This window comes from Pipistrellus kuhlii, unplaced genomic scaffold (genome assembly GCF_014108245.1).
Source record: "Pipistrellus kuhlii isolate mPipKuh1 unplaced genomic scaffold, mPipKuh1.p scaffold_m20_p_2, whole genome shotgun sequence".
NCBI classification, from domain to species: Eukaryota; Metazoa; Chordata; class Mammalia; order Chiroptera; family Vespertilionidae; genus Pipistrellus; species Pipistrellus kuhlii.
This window is the reverse complement of record NW_023425515.1, coordinates 129842509-129864499: the sequence shown is the minus strand read 5'-3', so window position 1 is coordinate 129864499 and position 21991 is coordinate 129842509. Positions and strand designations below refer to the sequence as shown.

At 39.9% G+C, this 21991-nt stretch overlaps 2 protein-coding genes and 1 non-coding gene across 3 annotated transcripts in view; 1 reads left to right on the top strand and 2 right to left on the bottom strand.

The window, feature by feature from the left end:
• The first annotated feature begins 321 nt into the window (after positions 1-321).
• EPHX4 (epoxide hydrolase 4) overlaps positions 322-21991 on the top strand; it is a 32797-nt gene continuing 11127 nt past the window's right edge. Inside the window, exons 1-6 of the mRNA XM_036447019.2 lie at positions 322-597; positions 3236-3321; positions 8608-8765; positions 10159-10287; positions 14087-14190; positions 17140-17288. Of these exons, the coding sequence (XP_036302912.1) occupies positions 367-597; positions 3236-3321; positions 8608-8765; positions 10159-10287; positions 14087-14190; positions 17140-17288 (857 nt within the window). The 5' untranslated portion in view covers positions 322-366. The remainder of the gene's footprint in view (positions 598-3235; positions 3322-8607; positions 8766-10158; positions 10288-14086; positions 14191-17139; positions 17289-21991) is intronic.
• LOC118725062 lies at positions 15488-15690 on the bottom strand. Its single transcript, XR_004989813.1, has one exon. It is a non-coding gene; the product is annotated as a small nucleolar RNA SNORA73 family (small nucleolar RNA).
• LOC118724108 (guanine nucleotide-binding protein G(I)/G(S)/G(O) subunit gamma-5) lies at positions 18330-18746 on the bottom strand. The gene has a single exon (XM_036447021.2). The coding sequence runs from the start codon at positions 18653-18655 to the stop codon at positions 18449-18451; it is 207 nt and encodes a 68-aa protein (XP_036302914.1). The 5' UTR covers positions 18656-18746; the 3' UTR covers positions 18330-18448.

Genomic DNA, 21991 nt, shown 5'->3' with positions numbered 1-21991 from the left:
AGGCAGCTGATCAGTGTTTCTCTCTCATCGATGTTTCTAACTCTATCCCTCTCTCTTCTTCTCTGTAAAAAAAAATCAATAAAAATAAAATTTAAAAAATAAAAAACAAGAGAGACTCTTGCCCCCCGGGCACCTGGGGCGCCTGGCAGCCTCACCATTTCCCCGCAGGCCAGCCACGCAGCCCCGCCGGTCCCAAGGGACCTCTCCGCCCGGGAGAGCAATTCCCGAGACTGCGACGCGGGCAGGCGGCGGGCGCGGCTGCGGGGCCTCCAGGAGGTGCGCGCGGATCCGGCGATCGGGACGGACGGACGGACAGGCGCTCGCTGCGGCCGGTGTGAGCGCTGCCGCCCCGGTGCCCGCAGGGCGATGGCGAGGCTGCGGGACTGCCTGCCCCGCCTGCTGCTCGCGATCCGGTCCCTGCTCTTCTGGTCCCTGGTCTACGGCTACGGCGGGCTCTGCGCCTCCGCCCACCTGCTCCAGCTCCTGTGGAGCCTCGGCCGGGGCCCCGCGCGCACCTTCCGGCGGGGCGCGCGGGGGCACCCGCCCCGGTGCCTGAGCGACCCCTCCCTGGGCACCCACTGCTACGTGCGCCTCAAGGTGAAGGCCGGGCCGCGGGCGGGGCGGGAGGGAACGGGGCTCCGGGGAGAGCGGAGGGCTCGGGGCTGCACCTTCCCAGGCGTCCGGCCCGGCGTCCCCTGGTGGATCCGGGCTCGCAGGGGACGCGGTGGGGACCACCAAGACGCCAGAGGGAGGCCAGAGGGGAGAGGTGTGGCCGCAGAGTGTTTACGTCCTCTGTTTCTTGTGTGTGGGTGTGGGGTGGGGGTAGGGGGTGAGGAGGGGGAGGAGGAGAAGGGAGGAGGAGGAATAGGTTAAATGGGAAGGGGAAGCTGTCTCCCTTACCCTTTTTGCCCTTTAGAGCTCAGATCGGCTGTAGGGGAATTGTTCCAGGTGGCGCCCTAAAGACTCAGGAGTCTGTCCTTGCCCAAATGACAGACTAAGAGAGCAAATAGAATAAGTCGTTGGAAATCAGGAGTTTATTCAGATCAGCAGAATAAAACATTCACAGATGACCGAAGCGGCATGAAATCATTAGTAAGTGGTGTATGTTTGTGGACAAGGAAGCCAACTAATGAGCTTAGAGTCCAGAGGAGTGGAATTAAAAGTAAGTGCCTACCATGCATGCAGACTCATCCATGTCCGCGCTGGTCCCAGGGCTCCTCGCAGCCACGATGTTCTGTTTCCTGAGGCTTCAGGCGGGGCCCTTTGCAATGCACCCTACAGTTTGACTCGCAGGCGATTCAAAACCAGCTTCAAATGAGGGGACATGTGTGTCACCACGTGGAGGATTCCTGTTAGGAGCTAGATTATCCGGCAGCTGGAGTCCAGAAGGCCAAGGGGTATGCCTCTCTTGCCTTTATTCAGCCCATGACATCATTAAAGAGTTCAGATTTGTGAAACAACCACCAAAAAGACCAATGTCTGGCCCTAGCTGGTTTGGGTCCGTGGATAGAGCATTGGCTGTGGACTAAAGGGTCCCAGGTTCAACCCTGGTCGAGGGCATGTACCTTGGTTGCAGACTCCTTCCCTGCCCAGGCCCTGGTAGAGGGCCAGGCAGGGCTCATGCAGGAGGTACCAATTAATGTCTCTCTCACATCGATGTTTCTCTCTGTCTTTCCCTCTCTCTTCCACTCTCTCTAAACATCAATGGAAAATATCCTCTGGTGAAAATTGAAAACAAAAACAAACAAACAAACAAACAAAAAACAGTGTCTGGCACTTGGTAAGTGCAGTAAAGTAATTTGTTCACTAAATTCAATCAAGTGCCCACAGTATTTTACCTTCCATGACTCACCACCAAGAAAAGAAGTTACTGTGCTAGGAAGGCATTCTGCAGTTGAGGGCAAAGTCAGATTTAAAGTCAGATTTACTTTCTTCATTCTACATGAGGAGAAAAAGTAGTGTAAAACTCATCTGAAATGCCTTTCTTCTCACTGGCCATCTAAAGGGTTTCCCAGAGACACAGACCAAGGAGTGGAAGACATTGTCCTGGTAGGTTCTAGCCACAGCCCTCTTCCTAACCAATGTCATGATCTGTGTTACCATCTTTGGTCCTCGGTTTCTAAATCTGCAAAAATGATGGGGTTGGGTTAGATGCCTTTTAAGATTTTTTCATATCTGAAAACCCAAGTACTTGGGTAACCTGATATAATGCCAGTGTCTGTGCCCAGCTTTGGGTTCTTGCTTTCTTTTCTCAGTTCTTTATGAGTTTTTGTTTCTCTTTCTTGCTTTTTACATCCACTCTTCTCCCTTTGGTTTGCTTTGATTCACTGTATTCCTGTCTCATTCCCATGCTTTTTATTTCCCTGGGCAGTCTTGTCTCCCACATGCAGAGTGAAGACTTGGGGACTCAGAGCGTTCTGCTATTACAAATACACAGAGATGACATGAGGAGCAAGCAGCATGCTACTCTCAACTTAAAATAAAAATGTGGGAAGGAGAGGACTAAAAATAAGGAAGGAAGGTGTGAATTACATAACTGATGGCATAGCTCTTGACGGGCAAGCTGAGAAAAGTACTTGAGTAGGGGGTAAACATGGCAGGAATATAAATTCAAATCGGAATTATTTACACATCCTATAAAAATAGAATGAGATGAGATGTGACACAGCAGTAAAATGAAAGTCACAAATTGTGACATTGTTTCAGAAGCTGGTAATATGTAAACTGACTTTGTCAGTAGAAGAAGGGAAGGTACCATAAAGGGAATGTTGACAAAGTAAGTCTGTCAATTCATCCTACTGATAAATCATAAAGTTTTTTTCTCTTTGAAAAGTAATATTTATTTTATTATTTTTTAAAAGGTGTTTTGTGTTGTTAATCCTCACCCGAGAATATTTTTCCATTGATTTTTAGAGAGAGTGAATGGGAGGGGAAAACAGAGCAAGAGAGAGACACACGATGTGAGAGAAACACATCGATTGGTTGCCTCCTGCACGCACCCACCCAGCCTGGGATCCAACCTGCTGCCAAGGTACATGCCCTTGGACCAGAATCGAACCCAGGACTATTCATTCTGCGGGTTGATGCTCTGTCCACTGAGCCAAACTGGCTATGGGATCTTTATTTCTTGATATTAAAAATAATGCAAGTGAGTGTGTGTTTTTATGAAATGGAAATACTAACTACTACTTTAACAACATACATCATGACTTAAACTTCATGTTTTCTACTGCAGGATTCTGGACTGAGATTTCATTATGTTGCTGCTGGAGAAAGAGGCAAACCACTCATGCTGCTACTTCATGGATTTCCAGAATTCTGGTAAACTTACAAATTTAATGCTTTTTTTTTTTTTTTTTAGCATTAAATACTTTGCTTATCAGAGTGCCATACATACAGGGACTTTATTAAGAAACTTGAGGCCTGGTGCAAAAATTCCTGCATTGGTGGGGTCCCTCAGGGGGGCTTGCAGGGATCAGGCCTCAGCTCGTGCCCCCAGCCTCGCAGCCCTGAAGCCCCACCTGGCACCCCACCATGGCCTGGCATCACCCCCTCATCTGCTCCACTATCTCACCTGCCTATCAGGTGATCAATCAAGGCTGCCCCCCTCCAGCCCCCCCGCCCTGGCTCCCTCAACATCTGGGAGCCACATAGTGGCACCGCCCGCTGCCACCGCGGCTGGTCACTATCTGCCGGGTGATCGGCCCCCATTCACACCCACCTGTTCTGCCATTCTGCCATGGTCCCATTCTCATTGGGACCCATCAGGACCCATTGGCACTGGCAGCACCTCCACTGCCACCTGCTGCCAGTATTGCTGTGTTCCTCGCCACTTCCTGGTGGTCAGCGCACATCATAGTGAACAAATTCCTGGTCAAACAATTTGCATATTAGGCTTTTATCATATAGGAGCTTTGATGATGCTAGTGCACTAGGCATTGAAGAAAAGAATGGAGGATGGCAAAAAACAAACAAACAAACAAACAAACAAAAACACCATTCTTCCAAAGTAAAAAAGACTATGGATGCCTTATCCTGAGAAGATTTTCCCCAAATAAGATTTTTCTCCACTCTGGATTTTCCTGCATAAATAAACATAAGTTATTTCCATGTTAACTTTTTATTTTCTTTCATCTGGAGACAATTGGGTGGTAAATAGCCCATGCAAATCAGCATGTGTATGTAGGTCCAGCTATAAAATGTAAGTCTGAAGCATTAGTCAGATCTGCATAAAGTAACATGGGCAGTGACTTCTGCCTCAGTCACTTACTTGCTGCATCATTTAAAAAATACTGTGAGTTGATGCCAGCAATTTCTTCGGTCATCTTCATCACCAGCTGTATGGAACGCGTTTGTCATTATTCAAGTGCACAGGCAAACGAGGGCTCTTCGTCCGCACAGCTGAGCACAGAGGCTGATGACTGCTGGCCTCTGTTGTGAGGGGGAAAGGATGGTCTGCATCTGAAAACGGCCAGCCTGGGAAACCAGAGCCCTCCTTACGTTAAGAGCAATAACTAGGAAAGAGGTTTCTTAAAAAGAGTTCTCTGCTTTTCCCAAAAGCTTAAAAAAAAATGTGGGTGAAATAGTTTATTTTGTCTATTTATAATATTTCCAGGAGTTACAGATTTTGCAATATGTCTCATTCTTGTATCAAAGGGGTTGTTTTTGTTTTAATTATATCTAATCACTGATGTGATTTCTTTTTCAGTTTGAAGTGTAAGTCAATTATGCTTTATTTATGAACTCTAGGAAGATTACATTTATAAATTATTTTTCTGAAGTTTATTAAAATAGCAGTTGTGCTATTTCTTTTTTTTAAAATATATTTTATTGATTTTTCACAGAGAGGAAGAGAGAGGGATAGAGAGTTAGAAACATTGATGAGAGAGAATCATCGATCAGCTGCCTCTTGCACACCCCCCACTGGGGATATGCCCGCAACCAAAGTACATGCCCTTGACCGGAATCGAACCCGGGACCTTTCAGTCCCCAGGCCAATGCTCTATCCACTTGAGCCAAACCAGTCCCGGCGCAGTTGTGCTATTTCTTAGAAATGTTTAAGATATTGTTAACTCCATTCATTGATAATGGCAATAGTTAAATTTATTTGTAAGGCTATTTTAATTATTAATATGAGAATGCAGGTGTTATGTTTGCATAGTTTCTAATACAATTTTAAATGTAAAGTATTGTGAGATTATAAACATCTTTAATCAAATTTCTACCTTGAAATCTCTATTTAAGTGAATTCTGAATGAAAACACAGATACTTAAGATATTAAAACAATGCACATTTTATTTATTTATTTATTTATTTATTTTATTTACTTTTGTCTGTCAAAAAATTCCCCCATCATGAATTTATTCTAGTTATTTGCTATAATGAGATTTAATGTGCACATTCACCTTCAAAAATGCTAATCACTTAAAAATATGGCACTACTCTATTAACAAACAAGGGTTACACATCTACAAGAAGGAATCAACATATGGTAAGAGATACAAATGTCATAACTCTATAATGATCATAGGATGTCCCCAAAATGACTCAGTACTGAGCTCCTTGGTTACCCTTATCTTCTTCTTCTTCTTCTTCTTCTTCTTCTTCTTCTTCTTCTTCTTCTTTTTAATAAATCTTTATTGTTCAGATTATTGCAAATGTGTTCCTCTTCCCCCCTCAATTGCTCCCCTCCACCAGGTTCCCACCCCACCCTCTGTCCTTTCCCCACCCCCCATTGAACAATGCACATTTTAACAGGGGGCAGAGGGCTGGGTGAAACGGTGAAGGGATTAAGAAGTACAGATTGGGCCTTGGCCAGTGTGGCTCAGTAGGTTGGAGTAGATAGTCCCGTATACCAAAAGGTGCAGGCCCGTGGTGAGAATGATGTAGATGCTAGCTCTTTTTATTATATAGCAGATGACAGGGTGTAAAGTAACTGGGCTGGAAAATTGGGTAATAGTCAAATCTTGGAGGTTTTGTCTGCCAGAAGGAGTTTGAACTTCACATATGATTAATAAGGTGTCGAGAAAATATTTTAAGTGAGGAAATTACACGAGAGAGTGTGTGGTTTTGCTGCATCACTTTGGTTTCATGGAAGAAAGAACCGAAGGGAATGATGTGGACTCAGACCAATCAATAGGTTGTTGCATCAGTGGAGGCCTGAATTAAGATCATGTTAGCAAGGATGGGCAGGAAACGTGATTAATTAAATATTTAATAGCTTAAATCTTCAGAACTTTATTGATTAGGTACAAAGGCATAAAAAATTAATTCAAAATCTTAAGTAAAGCTAATGAGAAAATAATAATATCAGATGTGTTGACAGATGAGTATGTTAAGGAAACAAAATGCTTCATTTGTTTGTTACAACCCAGCGGCAAGATTAACAATATTGCCCAGCTGGCATGGCTAGGTGGTTGAGTGTCAACCTATGAAACAGAAGGTCATGGTTTGATTCCCAGTCAGGGCACAGGCCCAGGTTGCCTGCTCGATCCCCAGTGTGGGACTTGCAGGAGACAGCCGATCAAAGATTCTTTCCTATCATAAATGTTTCTGTCTCTCCCTCCCTTCCTCTCTGAAATCAATAAAAAATATATTTAAAAGAAAAGATTAATAATTTTACTATGGCCTAGCTAAGAAAGATACTTTTATTAACATTTTAAAATCCATCTTAATTGGTAATGATTTTGTAGATTTTCATAAATCATAGATCAAAGATTCTGTATCCATTCATAATTCCAAATATGTGTCTGATACCCTTCCTGATGTCTGTTGATATAAAGTGGTTGATTTGCTTCACTGATTTTATTGCTTTGTATCATATCACATTGCAGTCTCTCACTACACTAATAAAAGAGAAAGATGCAAATTGACCATAACTTCACAACACCCACCAGCCAATCAGGAGTGAGTATGCAAATTAACCCAACAAATATGGCACGTTAATTTGCATACACAGACGACATGGCAACAAGACATGTGCTCTGCACCACCCCAGCCACTCCGGCCCTCTGGGCAGCATGGGGAAGGCGGGAAGGTGGAAAGGCAACTCTAGGCTAGAGTGAAGGCAGTGATGGCAGCCAGGGGAAGGCAGGCCCATTCTTGCATGAATATTTGTGCACTGGGCCTCTAGTTGGTTTATAATCTCACTTGCCTATTGCACTTCAAAAATCTTTTCAGACAATCTTCCATTTGACTTGTGTCAGATAGATAATTTTACACTATATTTTTATGAACAAATGTGCATGCAAATTGTTAATGCGTATTCTGAGCTCCATAACATAGAGAATTACTTTGAAAATTTTGTCTTTTTATTTCTGTTATCCAAAATGATTTTGCTTATTGGAAGAAGAAAAGCTCATGGATCTCTGTATTTAAATTAATTCTGCTGTTCCATGAACTAGCACAAATGGAATACCTGCCCAACAGACATCTCAGAATATGACTATCACAATATGACCATTTTAATTGGTCAGCGCTGGTACCATTTTGATGGTTAAATGTTTTTAATATCATGCTTGCTTGCTTGCTTGTGTAGGATCTTCTCCACAGAAGAATTTTGTTTTAGCAAGAAGAGGTTTATTTTAACCAATTGTTTTATTGGATTCTTTAAGCCATAATCTGCCTGGAATCTTCAGACTTTTTCATTCATAAGTAAACTGTTATTACTAAAAAACACTGAGCCCTATCTAACAGTGGAGTAAGATGAGTAAAATCTACTTTTTGGCAAATAAATTTTCACCTTATACATTTTTTTAGAGAATCAAATATTTCTGCAATAACAGAAGTATTTATAGGTATATATTCCCTGATAGCTGCCCATATCCTATCTAATAAAGAGGGAATATGCTAATTGACCCTCACTCCATCACAAAGATGGAGGTGTCCACAGCCAATAAGGAGGGAATATGCTAATTGACTGTCACGCCCTCAAAGATGGCAGCACCCACAGCCACATGATGGCGGCACCTACTCCACTCAGCCCCGCTGGGATGGCAGGTGCATGGCAAGGCTGGGCCTGCCTGCCTCCAGAGTCCCCCAGTCCTCTCTGCTCCCCAGCTTCCCAGGGCCAGCCCCAGGCACAGGCAAGCCTCAGATGGTGGCTGCCCCACTGCCCAGGGCTGGCCCGAGGTGTAACCAGGATTGGCTGAGGCAGTGACAGCGGCAGAGGTGTGATGGGGCATCTCCTTCCCCTGGTCACTGGGTCGCCTCCTACCCTGAGGATTCCCGGATTGTGAGAGGAGGCAGGCCAGGCTGAGCCCACCCCACCTCGTCCAGTGCATGACTTTTCATGCACTGGGCCTCTAGTTATTTAAGAAAAGCTTAGAAAATTGATTTCTTAAGTGCAGATATAATTACATTGCTTTTAATATCTGGTATTTTGAAGTTCCTGTAAATACAGCCCCACTGGAGCTGGTAAAAAAAATAATTGTAATAAAGAATGTCAGTGCTCCCTTCTCAAACAGGTCTCTTCTTTCCTGCTTATACTAAGCTCTACAACCTTTCTCAAGATAAGGAGTTTCTAGTAGTTTTCCACTTAGAAAATCTATAATGCTACTATTTGTAATAGTCACTGTGGTATATTTAATGTTCCTTATATCCTGCAGGTATTCTTGGCGTCACCAGCTAAGGGAGTTTAAAAGTGAATACCGAGTTGTGGCGCTGGATTTGAGAGGCTATGGAGAAACAGACGCTCCCATTCATCGAGAGAATTACAAACTGGACTGTCTAATTACAGATATAAAGGATATTTTAGACTCCTTAGGTGGGTTACTAAAAGAATAGTATTAATTCTTTTTAAGGGACTATGATTCAAGAAATTGTGAAGTGCTAACCTAATTCCTTGGGAGGATGCCTTTTTCACCTACCTGGGTTGTTATCTGAATTCTGTTACTACGGTTTGGGGTTCCAGATCAAAATGCTTATTCAGGGAATTTAAAATAACACATCCAGAATAATTATTCACTCCACTAGCCAAAAATTACTTTCAAAATTTGGTTTGAAATGGATTTCAGAGAGGAAGGGAGAAGGAGAGAAACATTAATGATGAGAGAGAATCATTGCTTGGCTGCCCCCTGCACACCTCCTACTGAGGATGGAGCCTGGGCATGTGCCCTTGACCGGAATCGAACCCAGGACCCTTCAGTCTGCAGGCCGATGCTTTATCCACTAAGCCAAACCAGCCAAGGCCTAGCTAATATTTTTAGAGGAGAAAAAAATGAATGGGTCTGGGGGTATCAATGCAGTGTTACCCTTTAGCCTGATTACAATAAAATAGACTCCGAGACACAGATTTCCAACAGCCAGATTTCATTTATATTTTAGACCTGGCTTAAATTTGTCAACGTACAATTTTCTAGGCAAATCAATAATATAAACAAGATGTTCTTCTGTGTGTGTATGTGTGTGCATGTTAGTATAGTGGTGGGATGATGATGAAAAATACTTATTTGAAAAAATTAATTTGAAGTACTATAGAAATAAATTACAAATTAATCTTATCCATCTAAACAAAGAAAATCTTGTAGGAAATCACTACTAATCAGTATTTTAACCTAATTCAAGTAACTGTAATGATTACATGAAATGAAACTTGTATGTACTTAGTACAATAATTAAGACTTTCCACTAATTCAATTTGACCTTACAGTCCCAAGTTAGTGATGTTTTACTGTTTTGAGTTGTAACATTGAATTTGGAAAATTAGGGAGAAAAATAGATGCTTCTTTGAAATAAAGTTTTACTAGTTGGACATAGGTGGGACATTTAGGTTTTTACTGTAATTAGAAATTCTCCAACATTCAAAAATAACTCAAATAATCTTGTTTATGACCTAATTACATGGTAGGTTAATCACATGTAATAGTGGTGTCCAAACTATTTCAGATTAAAATATATTTATATTCCTTGGAGAGATTCTGAATTTGTACTAAGTCTAGAGTGGAGCTTGGGCACCTGAATTTTCTAAAGTTACCTGGGTGATGCAGACATACCTACAGGTTTTGAAAATACCAAACTCAGAGCCTACACAAAGTGGGTGAATAATTAGGGTAGAATAGTGGGAAGATTAGTTTCAGAAGTGAACCTATTTTATGTGAGTTAATGATGAGCCTACCTGTTTCTTTTCAATGATGTCAATATTTATTTCTTGATTACAGGTTATAGCAAATGTGTTCTTATTGGCCACGACTGGGGGGGCATGATTGCCTGGCTAATTGCCATCTGTTATCCTGAAATGGTGATGAAGCTTATTGTTATTAACTTCCCTCATCCAAATGTATTTACAGGTGAGCTTAAATTTCCATTATGAACTGCCAACACAACAATTCACTGTTGCCACTGACACTCTGGATTAAAAACAGCAAAATTTGCCAAAACCGATTTGGCTCAATGGATAGAGCATCAGCCTGCGGACTGAGGGGTCCCAGGTTCGATTCCGGTCAAGGGCATGTACCTTGGTTGCGGACACAGCCCCAATAGGGGGGTGTACAAGAGGCAGCTGATCGATGATTCTCTCTCATCGATTTTTCTAACTCTCTACCCCTCTCTCTTCCTTTCTGTAAAAAAATCAATAAAATATATTTTTTTAAAAATAAAAATAAAAACAGCAAAATTTAATTATCAACATTTAAAAAAATTACATAATATTTTAAAAATGAAATGGCTAAAATATGTTAGCACATGACAATGTGCTTTAAATATTTAATATTTAGAGTCTAAGAAACTATAGCTTCATGTTTGCTTGCATAATTTTATTTTTAGAAAATAATTTACTGCTAACTTGCAGAGGGTTAAAGGAGGAGATGCAGTAACACAACTTAGATTCTAAGTCTTAGGTGGTAATGGATTTTGACAGCCTAGAAGTAAGTTCTCCTTTCACCTGACAGCTTTCGCTATCAGGAATGGCAACATTTTTTAAAGCAGCAGTACTCAAATTTTGGTCTCAGGATTCCTTTATATCTTAAAAGTTATTAAAGACCCATTGCCCATTGAGCTTTTAGAAATTTAAAATGAGACTTTGAAAAATATATGTGTGAAATTATCTTAAAAAAAAAAAAAACACCAATAACTCCAGTACATGTTAACATAAAAAACAACAACATTTTAATGAAAACTAACTACATCTTTCAAAACAAAATTTTAGTGAGAAAATAGTGTCATTGTTTTACATATTTGCAAACCTCTTTAATTTTTGGCTTAATAAAAGGCAGATGGATTCTCAGATCTGCTTCTGCATTCAATCTGTTGCAATATGTTGTTTGAATTGAAGGATATGAAGAAATCTGGTCTCACACAGATTTATAATTGAAAAAGGCTGGAGTATTTTAATAGCCTTTTCAGAGAATTGTGGATTTTCTTCTTTACCACTACATCAAACTCAAAAATTGGTAGTCCCGTAAAGGTTAGTAACAATGTGAAATCTGATGTCAGATTAATGAACTTTTTGTGCTCGGTTATGTTAAAATCCATTGGTGTCTCTATCACTTTGAATGGATTTTTCATCATGCATTGGAAGATAGTGGTTGAGTTATTTAGATCTTCAATAATTTGAAACATTTCATTATATCTCATGTTCATTAATATTACCCCAATTTTTATTTTTTTTTTAATTAAAAAGCCATTAAGTGTTCCAAAACTGTCAAGCTCACAGCAGCAGATTCAAGTTTCCAAAATTCTGATTTTCAGTTGAAAGCTTGAATTTTATCTTTGGCAGCAAATACTGCTGATCGTTTCCCCTTAAGTGAAAGGCTTGCTCTGTTGATGTTCAAGGAGTCAACCTGCCACATGCCCCGGTCTGACTGTTAATAGTTTGTTAGTCCTTCTTTCAGGTGAAAATGATGTTCCGTAAAAAATGCAGCCAATTCCATTTATAGACTCAAACAGTTGCAAAGGTGCTTTTCCTTAAGAGGTGCTTTTCCGTTGGATTTGGGTGTGCAACAGAACTGCTTTGTGTGTACATTCTGTCTCATCACAATGTTAAAAGGACAAGTACTCAAAGGTGGGACTGTAATAAAGTTAATAATTTTTGCTGTTTCATCAAGGACATTCCTAAGTGAAACTGGCATTTAGTTTTATGTATTTGTTTGTTTTTGCCAGTGTGTGGTAGTGAAGAAAACGATGACTACTAGTATTGTTTCGTGACACTGCCTTGATTTGCGCACAGGTTCTACCTACCATGGCTTTTGGAACATCAGTGCAAATGGCAACCAAATGCGAAAAGCTAAATAATGTCTTAGTGTTGTTATGAAATTGTTTTGACCATCCAGATTCCTTAAAAGGGTCTTTGGGATCCACAGGGATATACATGGACTATGGTATATTTTGAAAACTTCTGTTATAAAGGGAATTCATAAAATCTTAAAACTGACTAAAGACCTGTGAACAATGGGTAGGAACATTTTTATTTGATTTTGGCAGAAATTGTAGTTTTGTCCTCTTTAACTAGACTTGTCAAATTTTCGGGGGTTCGGGTATTGCTACAACCCACAGCAACCTCTGGGAACAAAAAATTCAGAACAACGTATTTCTGTTTCTTCCTCAAAATTAAGCAGGTCAGGGAAAAGGAGACCATGACTACCTAAATATTATACATTATAAGGACGTGTAAGAGTCCAATTTTAGATTCATATCCAATTGACCTGTCTTCTGTTGAGGCAATAGGATGGATGTTTAGGACTCAAATATCAAACTGAGATATGTCATGTTTTTTCCCATTTCATTAATCAACAGAAGTCATACTACATCCTTGCTCAATTGATCAGGACCCAGAGTCAATATTGTTTTAGATAAACTGTAACTGGTCGTTTCAGCAAAAACTTGGAATATTGCTAAAACTGTTTTATCAATGGGATCAACCCCGGTCAATATGAAGTTGTCAATAGTATGCTTATAATTGTATTGATCGCTCTTTTTTTTATATATATTTTATTGATTTTTTTTACATTAAGGAAGGGAGAGGAATAGAGAGCTAGAAACATCGATGAGAGAAAAACATCGACCAGCTGCCTCCTGTATACATCCTATTGGGGATGTGCCTGCAATCAATGCTCTTGACCCACATCGAACCTGGGACCTTTCAGTCCACAGGCTGACACTATCCACTGAGTCAAATCTGTTAAAGGTGTATTGATATCTCTTAATGCAGAGCTGACAAAACCTTGTTCAATGATGACAATACTCCACTTATCCAAGAATATGCCCATTTAATATGCATGATTTCACTACTTTCCAAATTAAAACTTCAGTGTCTTCCCAAAGCATTTTTAAATCTTTATCACTGTTGGCACTATCTGCCTACACCTCTGCTTTTCTTTCTGACACATTTCATACCATTTCCTTCTTGTTCTCTACCCACCAGCCACCATAGCCTTTCTGCTTCTTGAATGTGCCAGGCCCAGGATCTACGTTCTGTTTCTGGATGCTCTTTCTAGATCTGTGCATGATTGCCCAACCATCACTCTTAATCAAATTACCTTGTTTTGTTTTCTTTATGGTATTGTTGCTATCAAAATGTTATTTTAAGTATTCATTATTTATTTATTGTGTGAGTTAATGAGAACATCTTTTGTCTTGTTCACTGCTAAATCCCCTCAAACACAGTAGCTATTCAAATATTCATTGAATGTATGAATCTTCTGAATTCATGAGTAAATTTATAGGGGTCACTTTCTTTTCTGTTGAGGTCAAATGGATAAGGCATTCAAATCAACCCAAAAGGAAAATCTTTTAAGCAGTTGAAAATGACCTCCCTTTGCATCCCTAGGGAAAGTGCTAGGTCACTGATAATGACCTTAAAAGAATGGCGGTGTTGTTTGAGTTTCCTGTTCTGTTCTGAGTCAAGACTTCACAAAGGGAAACTTCCTTCTTTCTTTGAAGTGCTATAAATTTTTCTAAATACCAGAAATACCCATAATAAAATATAAGAACTTAAAAATTGTTCCAAAGAGAAATTACACAGAAATTCTTATTTGTGAATGCTTTTAAGGGATTATCTCAAGGGTGAAATTGCCTTAAAAAATTAGATCTTTCAATAGTAACTACTTTTATATTCCTTGGAGAAGGTCTAACATGACATTTTAATTTCAGAATATATTTTACGACACCCTACCCAGCTGTTCAAATCCAGCTGTTATTACTTCTTCCAGATACCATGGTTCCCAGAATTTATGTTCTCAATAAATGATTTCAAGGTGAGTCATATGTAAGTGATAGATGTTAGCCAGAGCTTATTGAAGTGGTCATTTTGCAACATGTACACTATCAAATCATTATGTTGGACACCTGAAACTAACTGTTATAAGACAATTATACCTCAATTAACAAAAAAAAAAACAAAAAAATTTGGTGCACCAAGATGACAAAATTAGGAAGTTAAAAATAAAGATAGACTGAAACACTAAAAAAAGAAAAGAACTGGTCCTGCTTGTGTTGTTTTGCTGTATTTTAAATAATCATTTATTGAACATCTGTTATATTGTGTTAGGTATTTCCTCCTATGCAAAAAAAAAAATTTAATTAAACTCCATCTTAAGAAAGAAAAGTAGACAAAATATTAAAACTTAATAAATGCTTTTAAGGCTTCATTTATAGGCTTACTTATTTTTAAAATCTGTTTATGTATTTGAGTGCTCAGTTTTTGGGGGTTTTTTTTGAGAGCCTACAGCCTGTAGCCGTGGTTGGCAAACTGTGGCTCGCAAGCCACATGTGGCTCTTTGGCCCCTTGAGTGTGGCTCTTCCACAAAATACCATGGCCTGGGCAGGTCTATTTTGAAGAAGTGGAGTTAGAAGAAGTTTAAGTTTAAAAAATTTGGCTCTCAAAAGAAATCATTGTACTGTTGATATTTGGCTCTGTTGACTAATGAGTTTGCTGACCACTGGCCTATAGGAATACCTCTTTATAGAGAACAACCCATAGGGGAGATAAGGGAATATGAATGCCAGGTGAGAGAGTTTGACAGAAAAAGTGGAAGCCCTTGGAGGTAAACAAAACCCTGAAACAAAATAAGCAGTTATTGGGGTACCATGTACCCTGACACCAGGAGTCCTATTTCTTAGAAGGGCACTGACTGCTTCTTGTATGTCCAACATAGTAGTAAGAATTTAGGGAGGTTAAAAAAAAAAGAAGAAAAAAAAGACAATATTACTTTACCTGAAGAATACTTCTGCATATATCTCTGCTAATTATGACTTGTCTTTCCCACATAACTCCAATGCCATTAACAAACCTACCAAAATGAAAAACTGTCATATCATTTAATACCCATTTAAATTTCCTTACTGTCTCAGTTGTCTTTATACACTTTATTTGTTTGGATCAGAAACTAAACAAGATCCAAACATTGTATTTGGTTGTGATGGCTTTTAAAATTATCACAGTTCCTTATTTTTGTTTGTTTGTTTGTTTGTTTGTTTTTAAAACATAACAACACCCACCCCAGAAGATTAGACTATTTAAGATATTACTTAAGATTTAAATTTTAGTATACCAGATGTTTCCTGAATGATTTGTCTCCTCAGTCATTATCTATAGGGCTCTGAGAAGCCATAGGAATATGTAGGTACAAATTCAAGGGACAGGCTTATCTCCAATGTCGTGGAAAAGGATTGCCCGTCTTGGGGCAGAGCCTTATGCTTCCGTATGCCACCTGGACAGAGTCTGGAAGAGTAACCTCCCAAGGTATCCACATTGGGTTTCTGTTGTTTAACACAATTAAAAAAAAAAGTTTTTTTTTAAATTTATTTCAGAGAGAGGAAGGGAGAGAAAGAGATAAAGACATCAATGATGTGAGGGAATCATTAATCGGCTACCTGTAGCACACGCCACACTGAAGATTAAGACTGGAACCTGAACATGTGCCCTGACCAGGAATTGATTCATGTGACCTCCGGGCAACTTTGATTATTATTAAAGAAATTTAGTAATTTGTCCTGAGGAATGATCTACATTTTTAATTTGGCTGACTTCTTCAATATGGTGTTATTTTGCTAAACCTTGTTTTTTTTCTACTCTGCAGATGTTAGTGATCCAGAGGCTTGATTATACATTTAATTTGATAAGCATAGTTGTGTATTTCCTGTTATCACATCAGGGGAGTACATAATGTCTAGGTGTCTGTTGTAATTATGCTTACACTGAACAGTGGGCTCACAAGTTGTCAGCCTATCCAAAATTTCCAAGCAATCTTTCACTAAATAATTTTAGTAGAACTTGATCATCATTGCTTGGTACATTATTTCATTAGGGTTTGCAAATTGGTGGTTTTCTAATTCTATTATTCTTTCTGCTTTTATGAACTGGAATTCTATAAAGAAGAATTTTCTTTTCTTCTTTTAAAATAGATTTTTATTAACTTCAGAAAAGAAGGGAGAGGAAGAGAGAACTAGAAACATCAATGGTGAGAGAGAACCATTGATCCGATGCCTGCTGCACGCTCCCTACTTGGGATCGAGCCTGCAAACTTGGCATGTGCCCTTGACTGGGAATAGATCCAGCAACCTTTTGGTGCATGGGACAACACTCAGCCAACGGAGCCACACTGGCCAGGGCAGCTCCTGTGTCCTTTTGACAGAAGCACTTTAGTCAGTGATAGTTTGCTTTTTAATGATCTAGGTTTCTTTTATTTTCTGCCCCAGACCTGGAATCGGACATTTATCAAAGGAAGTGACCTATTAGTAGAAAATGGTATTTTAGAGACCACAATCTGAGTGTCCAACTGGGTTTTCATTGTTTGTAGATCTTTCCATTGGGCCAAATTTGGACATACCTATTTTTTAGAGACAAAAATAAAATAAAATAAAAATAAATCATGATTTCTTATTCATATTTTCAAAGCAAATTTAAGATTACATTGTTTTTTTCTAAACTTATATAAAACATTCAATATCAAATATTTATATGACTTTAAGTCAAAATTCTAAAACAAGGGACAGAGAGGTCTCACTTACATCTCTGTTTCCCCTGTTTCTCTGTTTCTACCCTTTCACATAGAAAACCATTTTAATTAGTTTTTGTTTCATCTTTTTATTCTTTCTTTTTAAAAATATAAGCAAATATTTATATATTAGTCTACCTCTTTTCTACTCAAGAGTATACCATAGGAAACAAAAAGTTTTAATCATTCTCTTTCCACTTAAATTAGGCTTTGAAACATCTGTTTACCAGCCATCGCACTGGCATTAGAAGAAAAGGTTGTCAATTAACCACGGAAGATCTTGAAGCTTATATTTATGTGTTTTCCCAGCCTGGAGCATTAACTGGTCCAATTAACCATTTCCGAAATATCTTCAGGTCAGTATAATATTTTCGGTTGAATAATATTTTCATTACCTAAATTTTTTTATTTTTTTATTTTTTTTAAATAAATTTTTATTGTTCATATTATTACAAATGTTCCTTTCCCCCCCTTCTCACCCCGCCCTCTGCCCTTTCCCCACCCCCCATTGTCCTCATCCATAGGTGCACAGTTTATGTTCAGTCTCTTCCCACATCCCCCTCTCCCCTTTTCCCCAAGAATAAACAGTTCACTCCCCTTCCATACCTCTGATTCTATTATATTCAACAGTTAATATTGTTCCTCAGATTTTCTTTTTTTTAGTTTCCTTGGTTTTTAGATTCACTTGTTGATAGCTATGTATTTGTTGTTCATAATTTTTATCTTTATTTACTTTCTCTTCTGAAAGAACCCCCTTCAGCAATTCATATAATTCTGGTTTGGTGCTAATGAACTCCTTTAGCTTTTTTTTATTAGTGAAGCTCTTTATCTGACCTTCGAATCTGAGTGATAGCTTTGCTGGATAGATTATCTTTGGCTGTAGGTTCTTGCTATTCATCACCTTGAATATTTCTTGCCATTCCTGTCTGGCCTGCATGGTTTCTGTTGAGAAATCAGCTGATAATCGTATAGGTGCTCCTTTATAGGTAACTACCTTCTTTGCTCTTGCTTCTTTTAATATTCTCTCTTTGTCTTTTGCTCTTGGAATCTTAATTATGATTTGTCTTGGTGTGGTCCTCTTTGGATTCCTTTTGTTTGGAGTTCTGTGCGCTTCCTGGACTTGTAAGTCTAATTCTTTCACCAGGTGGGGAAAGTTTTCTGTCACTATTTCTTTCAGTATGTTTTCGATATCTTGCTCTCTCTCATCTTCTGGGACCCCCATAATTCTGATGTTGGTTCGCTTGAAGTTGTCCCAGAGGTTTCTTTTTTTTTTTTTTTTTTATACTAAGTATTTTATTTGTATGCTGCTGCCAGTGTATATAAAATAATCATTCTTGTGAAATAGAAATTTATGAAAATTCAGAGAGGTGGATGTTAAGGACTGACAAAAGCAGAAGTTTGTATAGTATGGCACATGTTATAGGATAAGCTTTTTGTACAGGCTTCAGATTTAGCTCTCTTTGAATATTCTCCGGTTTAAGAAAAGTGGTTTGGAACACCTTCAAAATTCATTTTACTACAAAAAGGAACAAACTTTCTGGGGTCTGAAGGGATTGGTACTTGAAGATACTCCAGTCAACAGGGGGTCATGTTGAGCATTCTGCAGACAGAATTGTTTCAAATCTGCAGCTGCCTGGGAAACCTTCACGCGGTTGAGCCCAGCCTCCAGCCGGAGCTGCTGAACCACTTTCTTCATTGCGGTGACGCTGGAGGAACCAGACATGGTGCACACGAGAGCCGGGCTGACGGGTCGGAAGCGGGTGGCGGGTCGCGGGTCCGCGGGGGCCAGACGGCGGGGCCCCAGAGGTTTCTTACATTATCTTCAACTTTCTGGATTCTCTGGCCTTCTTGCGTCTGCGGAGGAGTGCCTTCTGGCTCTTTATGTTCCAAATCTTTGACTTGATTCTTGCAATCTTCCATTCTGTTTTTAGGACTCCATAAAATATTTTTTATTTCAGACAATGTATTCTTTATTTCTTGTTGATCCCTTATTATTTCTAGTTGATCCCTTTTCATATCCTCATAGGTCTTGTTTATTTTATCGGCCTTTTCTAGGAGATTCTTGAACAACCTTATAAGTGTGGTTTTGAACTTTATATCCAGTCACTTTTTGTCCTCCATTTCTTTCGTTTGTGATCTATTTGGTTTAGGCATTTTCGCAGGCAGCTTTCCTGATAGGGCGGGGTTTCAGGGTGGAGCCTACAGCCTTGGCTTCCGTCAGCCCCGCCCTATGCGACTCCTGAGACTCAGGGTCCTTCAGTACTTGTTGCGAGCGCCTCTGAGAGAAAGGTGCCCTCGATTTTCGCCTGCTGCCAAACTATCTATGCTCTCCCCCAATGAGTCCGGTATTGGGGTTCAGTTCAGTTGGTAGTGGGATTGGAGGTGGCGTTCAGAGCAGTCTGGAGCCCCTGTCTCCTTCCCGTCAGGGCAATCCCGCGGCACAGCCGGCCAGCCCTTCTCTGCACGCGCAGTGTGTGCGCCTCCGGGACCTCCTTTCACCACTTCCCCGGAGTCCTGCCTTACAGCCCGGCTCCCTATGGATGAGCCTGGGTCCCCGGGGTCTGACCTAGAATTGGGGTTCAGAGCAGTTGGAGCTGGGCTCAGCACAGTCGGAGCTTTTCTCTCCTTCTTGCTTGGGACCGCCAGCCAGGCACTCGGCCTCCCTCCTCTCCGGCTCTGTCCTCTCCACGCGCGCGCCATGTGTCTCCGTTCCTTGGGCTTTTACAGCTCCTCCGCGCTTCCTTCTGGTTTTCTCCTTGCTTCTTGTTGTAGAATTTTCAGTCAGTCGACTTTCCTGTAGTTCTGGGTAATGTCCATTTTATATTTTAGTTGTATTTTGTTGAAATTGTTGTGTGTGGCTGCGGCTAGTTGCCTACCCGAGCAGCCATCTTGGATTCTCCTCATTACCTAAATTTTTTTTTTAATTTTTTTTTTTAATTTTAATTTTATTTTATTTTCCCCCCTCCCTCCCTCCCAGCCATCCCCTCCCTCCCCAGAGCTTTATGTCCATTGGTTGTACTTATATGCATGTATACAAGTCCTTCAGTTGATCTATTATCTCCCCCAGATCCTCCTCCCCTCCCCGCTGAAATTTGACAAGCTGCTTGTTGCTTTACTGTCTCTGTATCTATCTTTTGGTTCATCAGTTTATAATGATCTTTATTATCCACAAATGAGTGAGGTCATGTGGTGTTTCTCTTTCATTGATTGGCTCATTTCACTCAGCATGATGTTCTCCAATTCCATCCAGGTTGCTGCAAATGCTGAGAATTCCTTCTTTTTTATGGCAGCATAGTATTCCATTGTGTAGATGTACCATAGTTTTTGGATCCAATCATCTGCTGACGGGCACCTAGGCTGTTTCCAAATTCTGGCTATTGTAGATTGTGCTGCTATGAACATAGGGGTGCATATATCCTTTCTGATTGGTGTTTCTGGTTTCTTGGGATATATTCCTAGGAGTGGGATTACTGGATCAAATGGGAGTTCCATTTTCAGTTTTTTGAGGAAATTCCACACTGTTCTCCACAGTGGTTGCACCAGCCTGCATTCCCACCAGCAGTGCACGAGGGTTCCTTTTTCTCCGCAACCTCGCCAACACTTGTCGTTTGTTGATTTGTTGATGTTGGCCATTCTGACAGGTGTGAGATGGTACCGCATTGTTGTTTTGATTTGCATCTCTCAGATAATTAGTGACTTTGAGCATGTTTTCATGTGCCTTTTGGCCTTCCTTCTGTCTTCTTTTGAAAATATTCTATTTAGGTCCATTGCCCATTTCTTAATTGGATCATTCACCTTCCTTTTATTTAGTTGTATCAGCTGTCTGTAGATGTTGGAGATTAAACCTTTATCAGTGGTGTTATTAGCAAATATGTTCTCCCACACCATGGGCTTTCTTGTTGTTTTGTTGATGGTTTCTTTTGCTGTAAAAAAGCTTTTTATTTTGATGTAGTCCCATTTGTTTATTTTCTCTTTAGCTTCCATTGCCCTAGGGGCAGTATCAGTGAAGAAGTTCTTTTGGCATACATCTGAGATTTTGCTGCCTGTGGATGCTTCTAGTATTTTTATGGTTTCCCGTCTGATGTTTAAGTCCTGCATCCATTTTGAGTTTATTTTTGTGTATGGTGTAAGTTGGTGATCTAGTTTCATTCTTTTGCATGTGTCTGCCCAATTTTCCCAACACCATTTATTGAAGAAACTGTCTTGACTCCATTGTATATTCATGCCTCCTTTGTCAAATATTAATTGAGCATAGTGACTCTTAATAAGGTGGGAGTACAAGGATCATACCTCAAAATAATAAAAACCATATATGATAAACCCACGGCCAACATTATACTCAATGGGCAAAAACTAAAACCTTTCCCTCTAAGAACAGGAACAAGACAGGGATGCCCACTCTTGCCACTCCTGTTTGACATAGTTCTGGAAGTACTAGCCATTGCAATTAGACAACAGGAGGAAATAAAAGGCATCCAAATTGGAAAAGAAGAAGTAAAGTTATCCTTATTTGCAGATGACATGATATTGTACATAAAAAACCCAAAAGACTCCATTAAAAAACTAATTGACTTAATAAATGAATTTGGCAATGTAGCAGGATACAAAATTAATGCCAAGAAATCCATGGCATTTCTATACACCAACAGTGAAACTACAGAAACAGAGACTAAAAAAGCAATTCCATTTACCATCGCACCAAAAAAATTAAGATACCTAGGAATAAATTTAACTAAGGAAGTAAAGGACCTATATGCAGAAAACTACACAACACTGAAAAAAGAGATAGAGGAAGATGGAAGGAGATGGAAGAATGTACCATGTTCATGGATTGGTAGAATCAACATCATCAAAATGTCCATACTTCCTAAAGCAATCTATAGGTTCAATGCACTCCCCATTAAAATACCAACGGCATATTTCACGGACCTAGAACGAACTCTCCAAAAGTTCATTTGGAACAATAAAAGACCCCGAATAGCCACAGCAATCCTGAGAAAGAAGGGTAAAGTAGGAGGGATCTCAATACCAGACTTCAAACTGTATTACAAAGCCACTG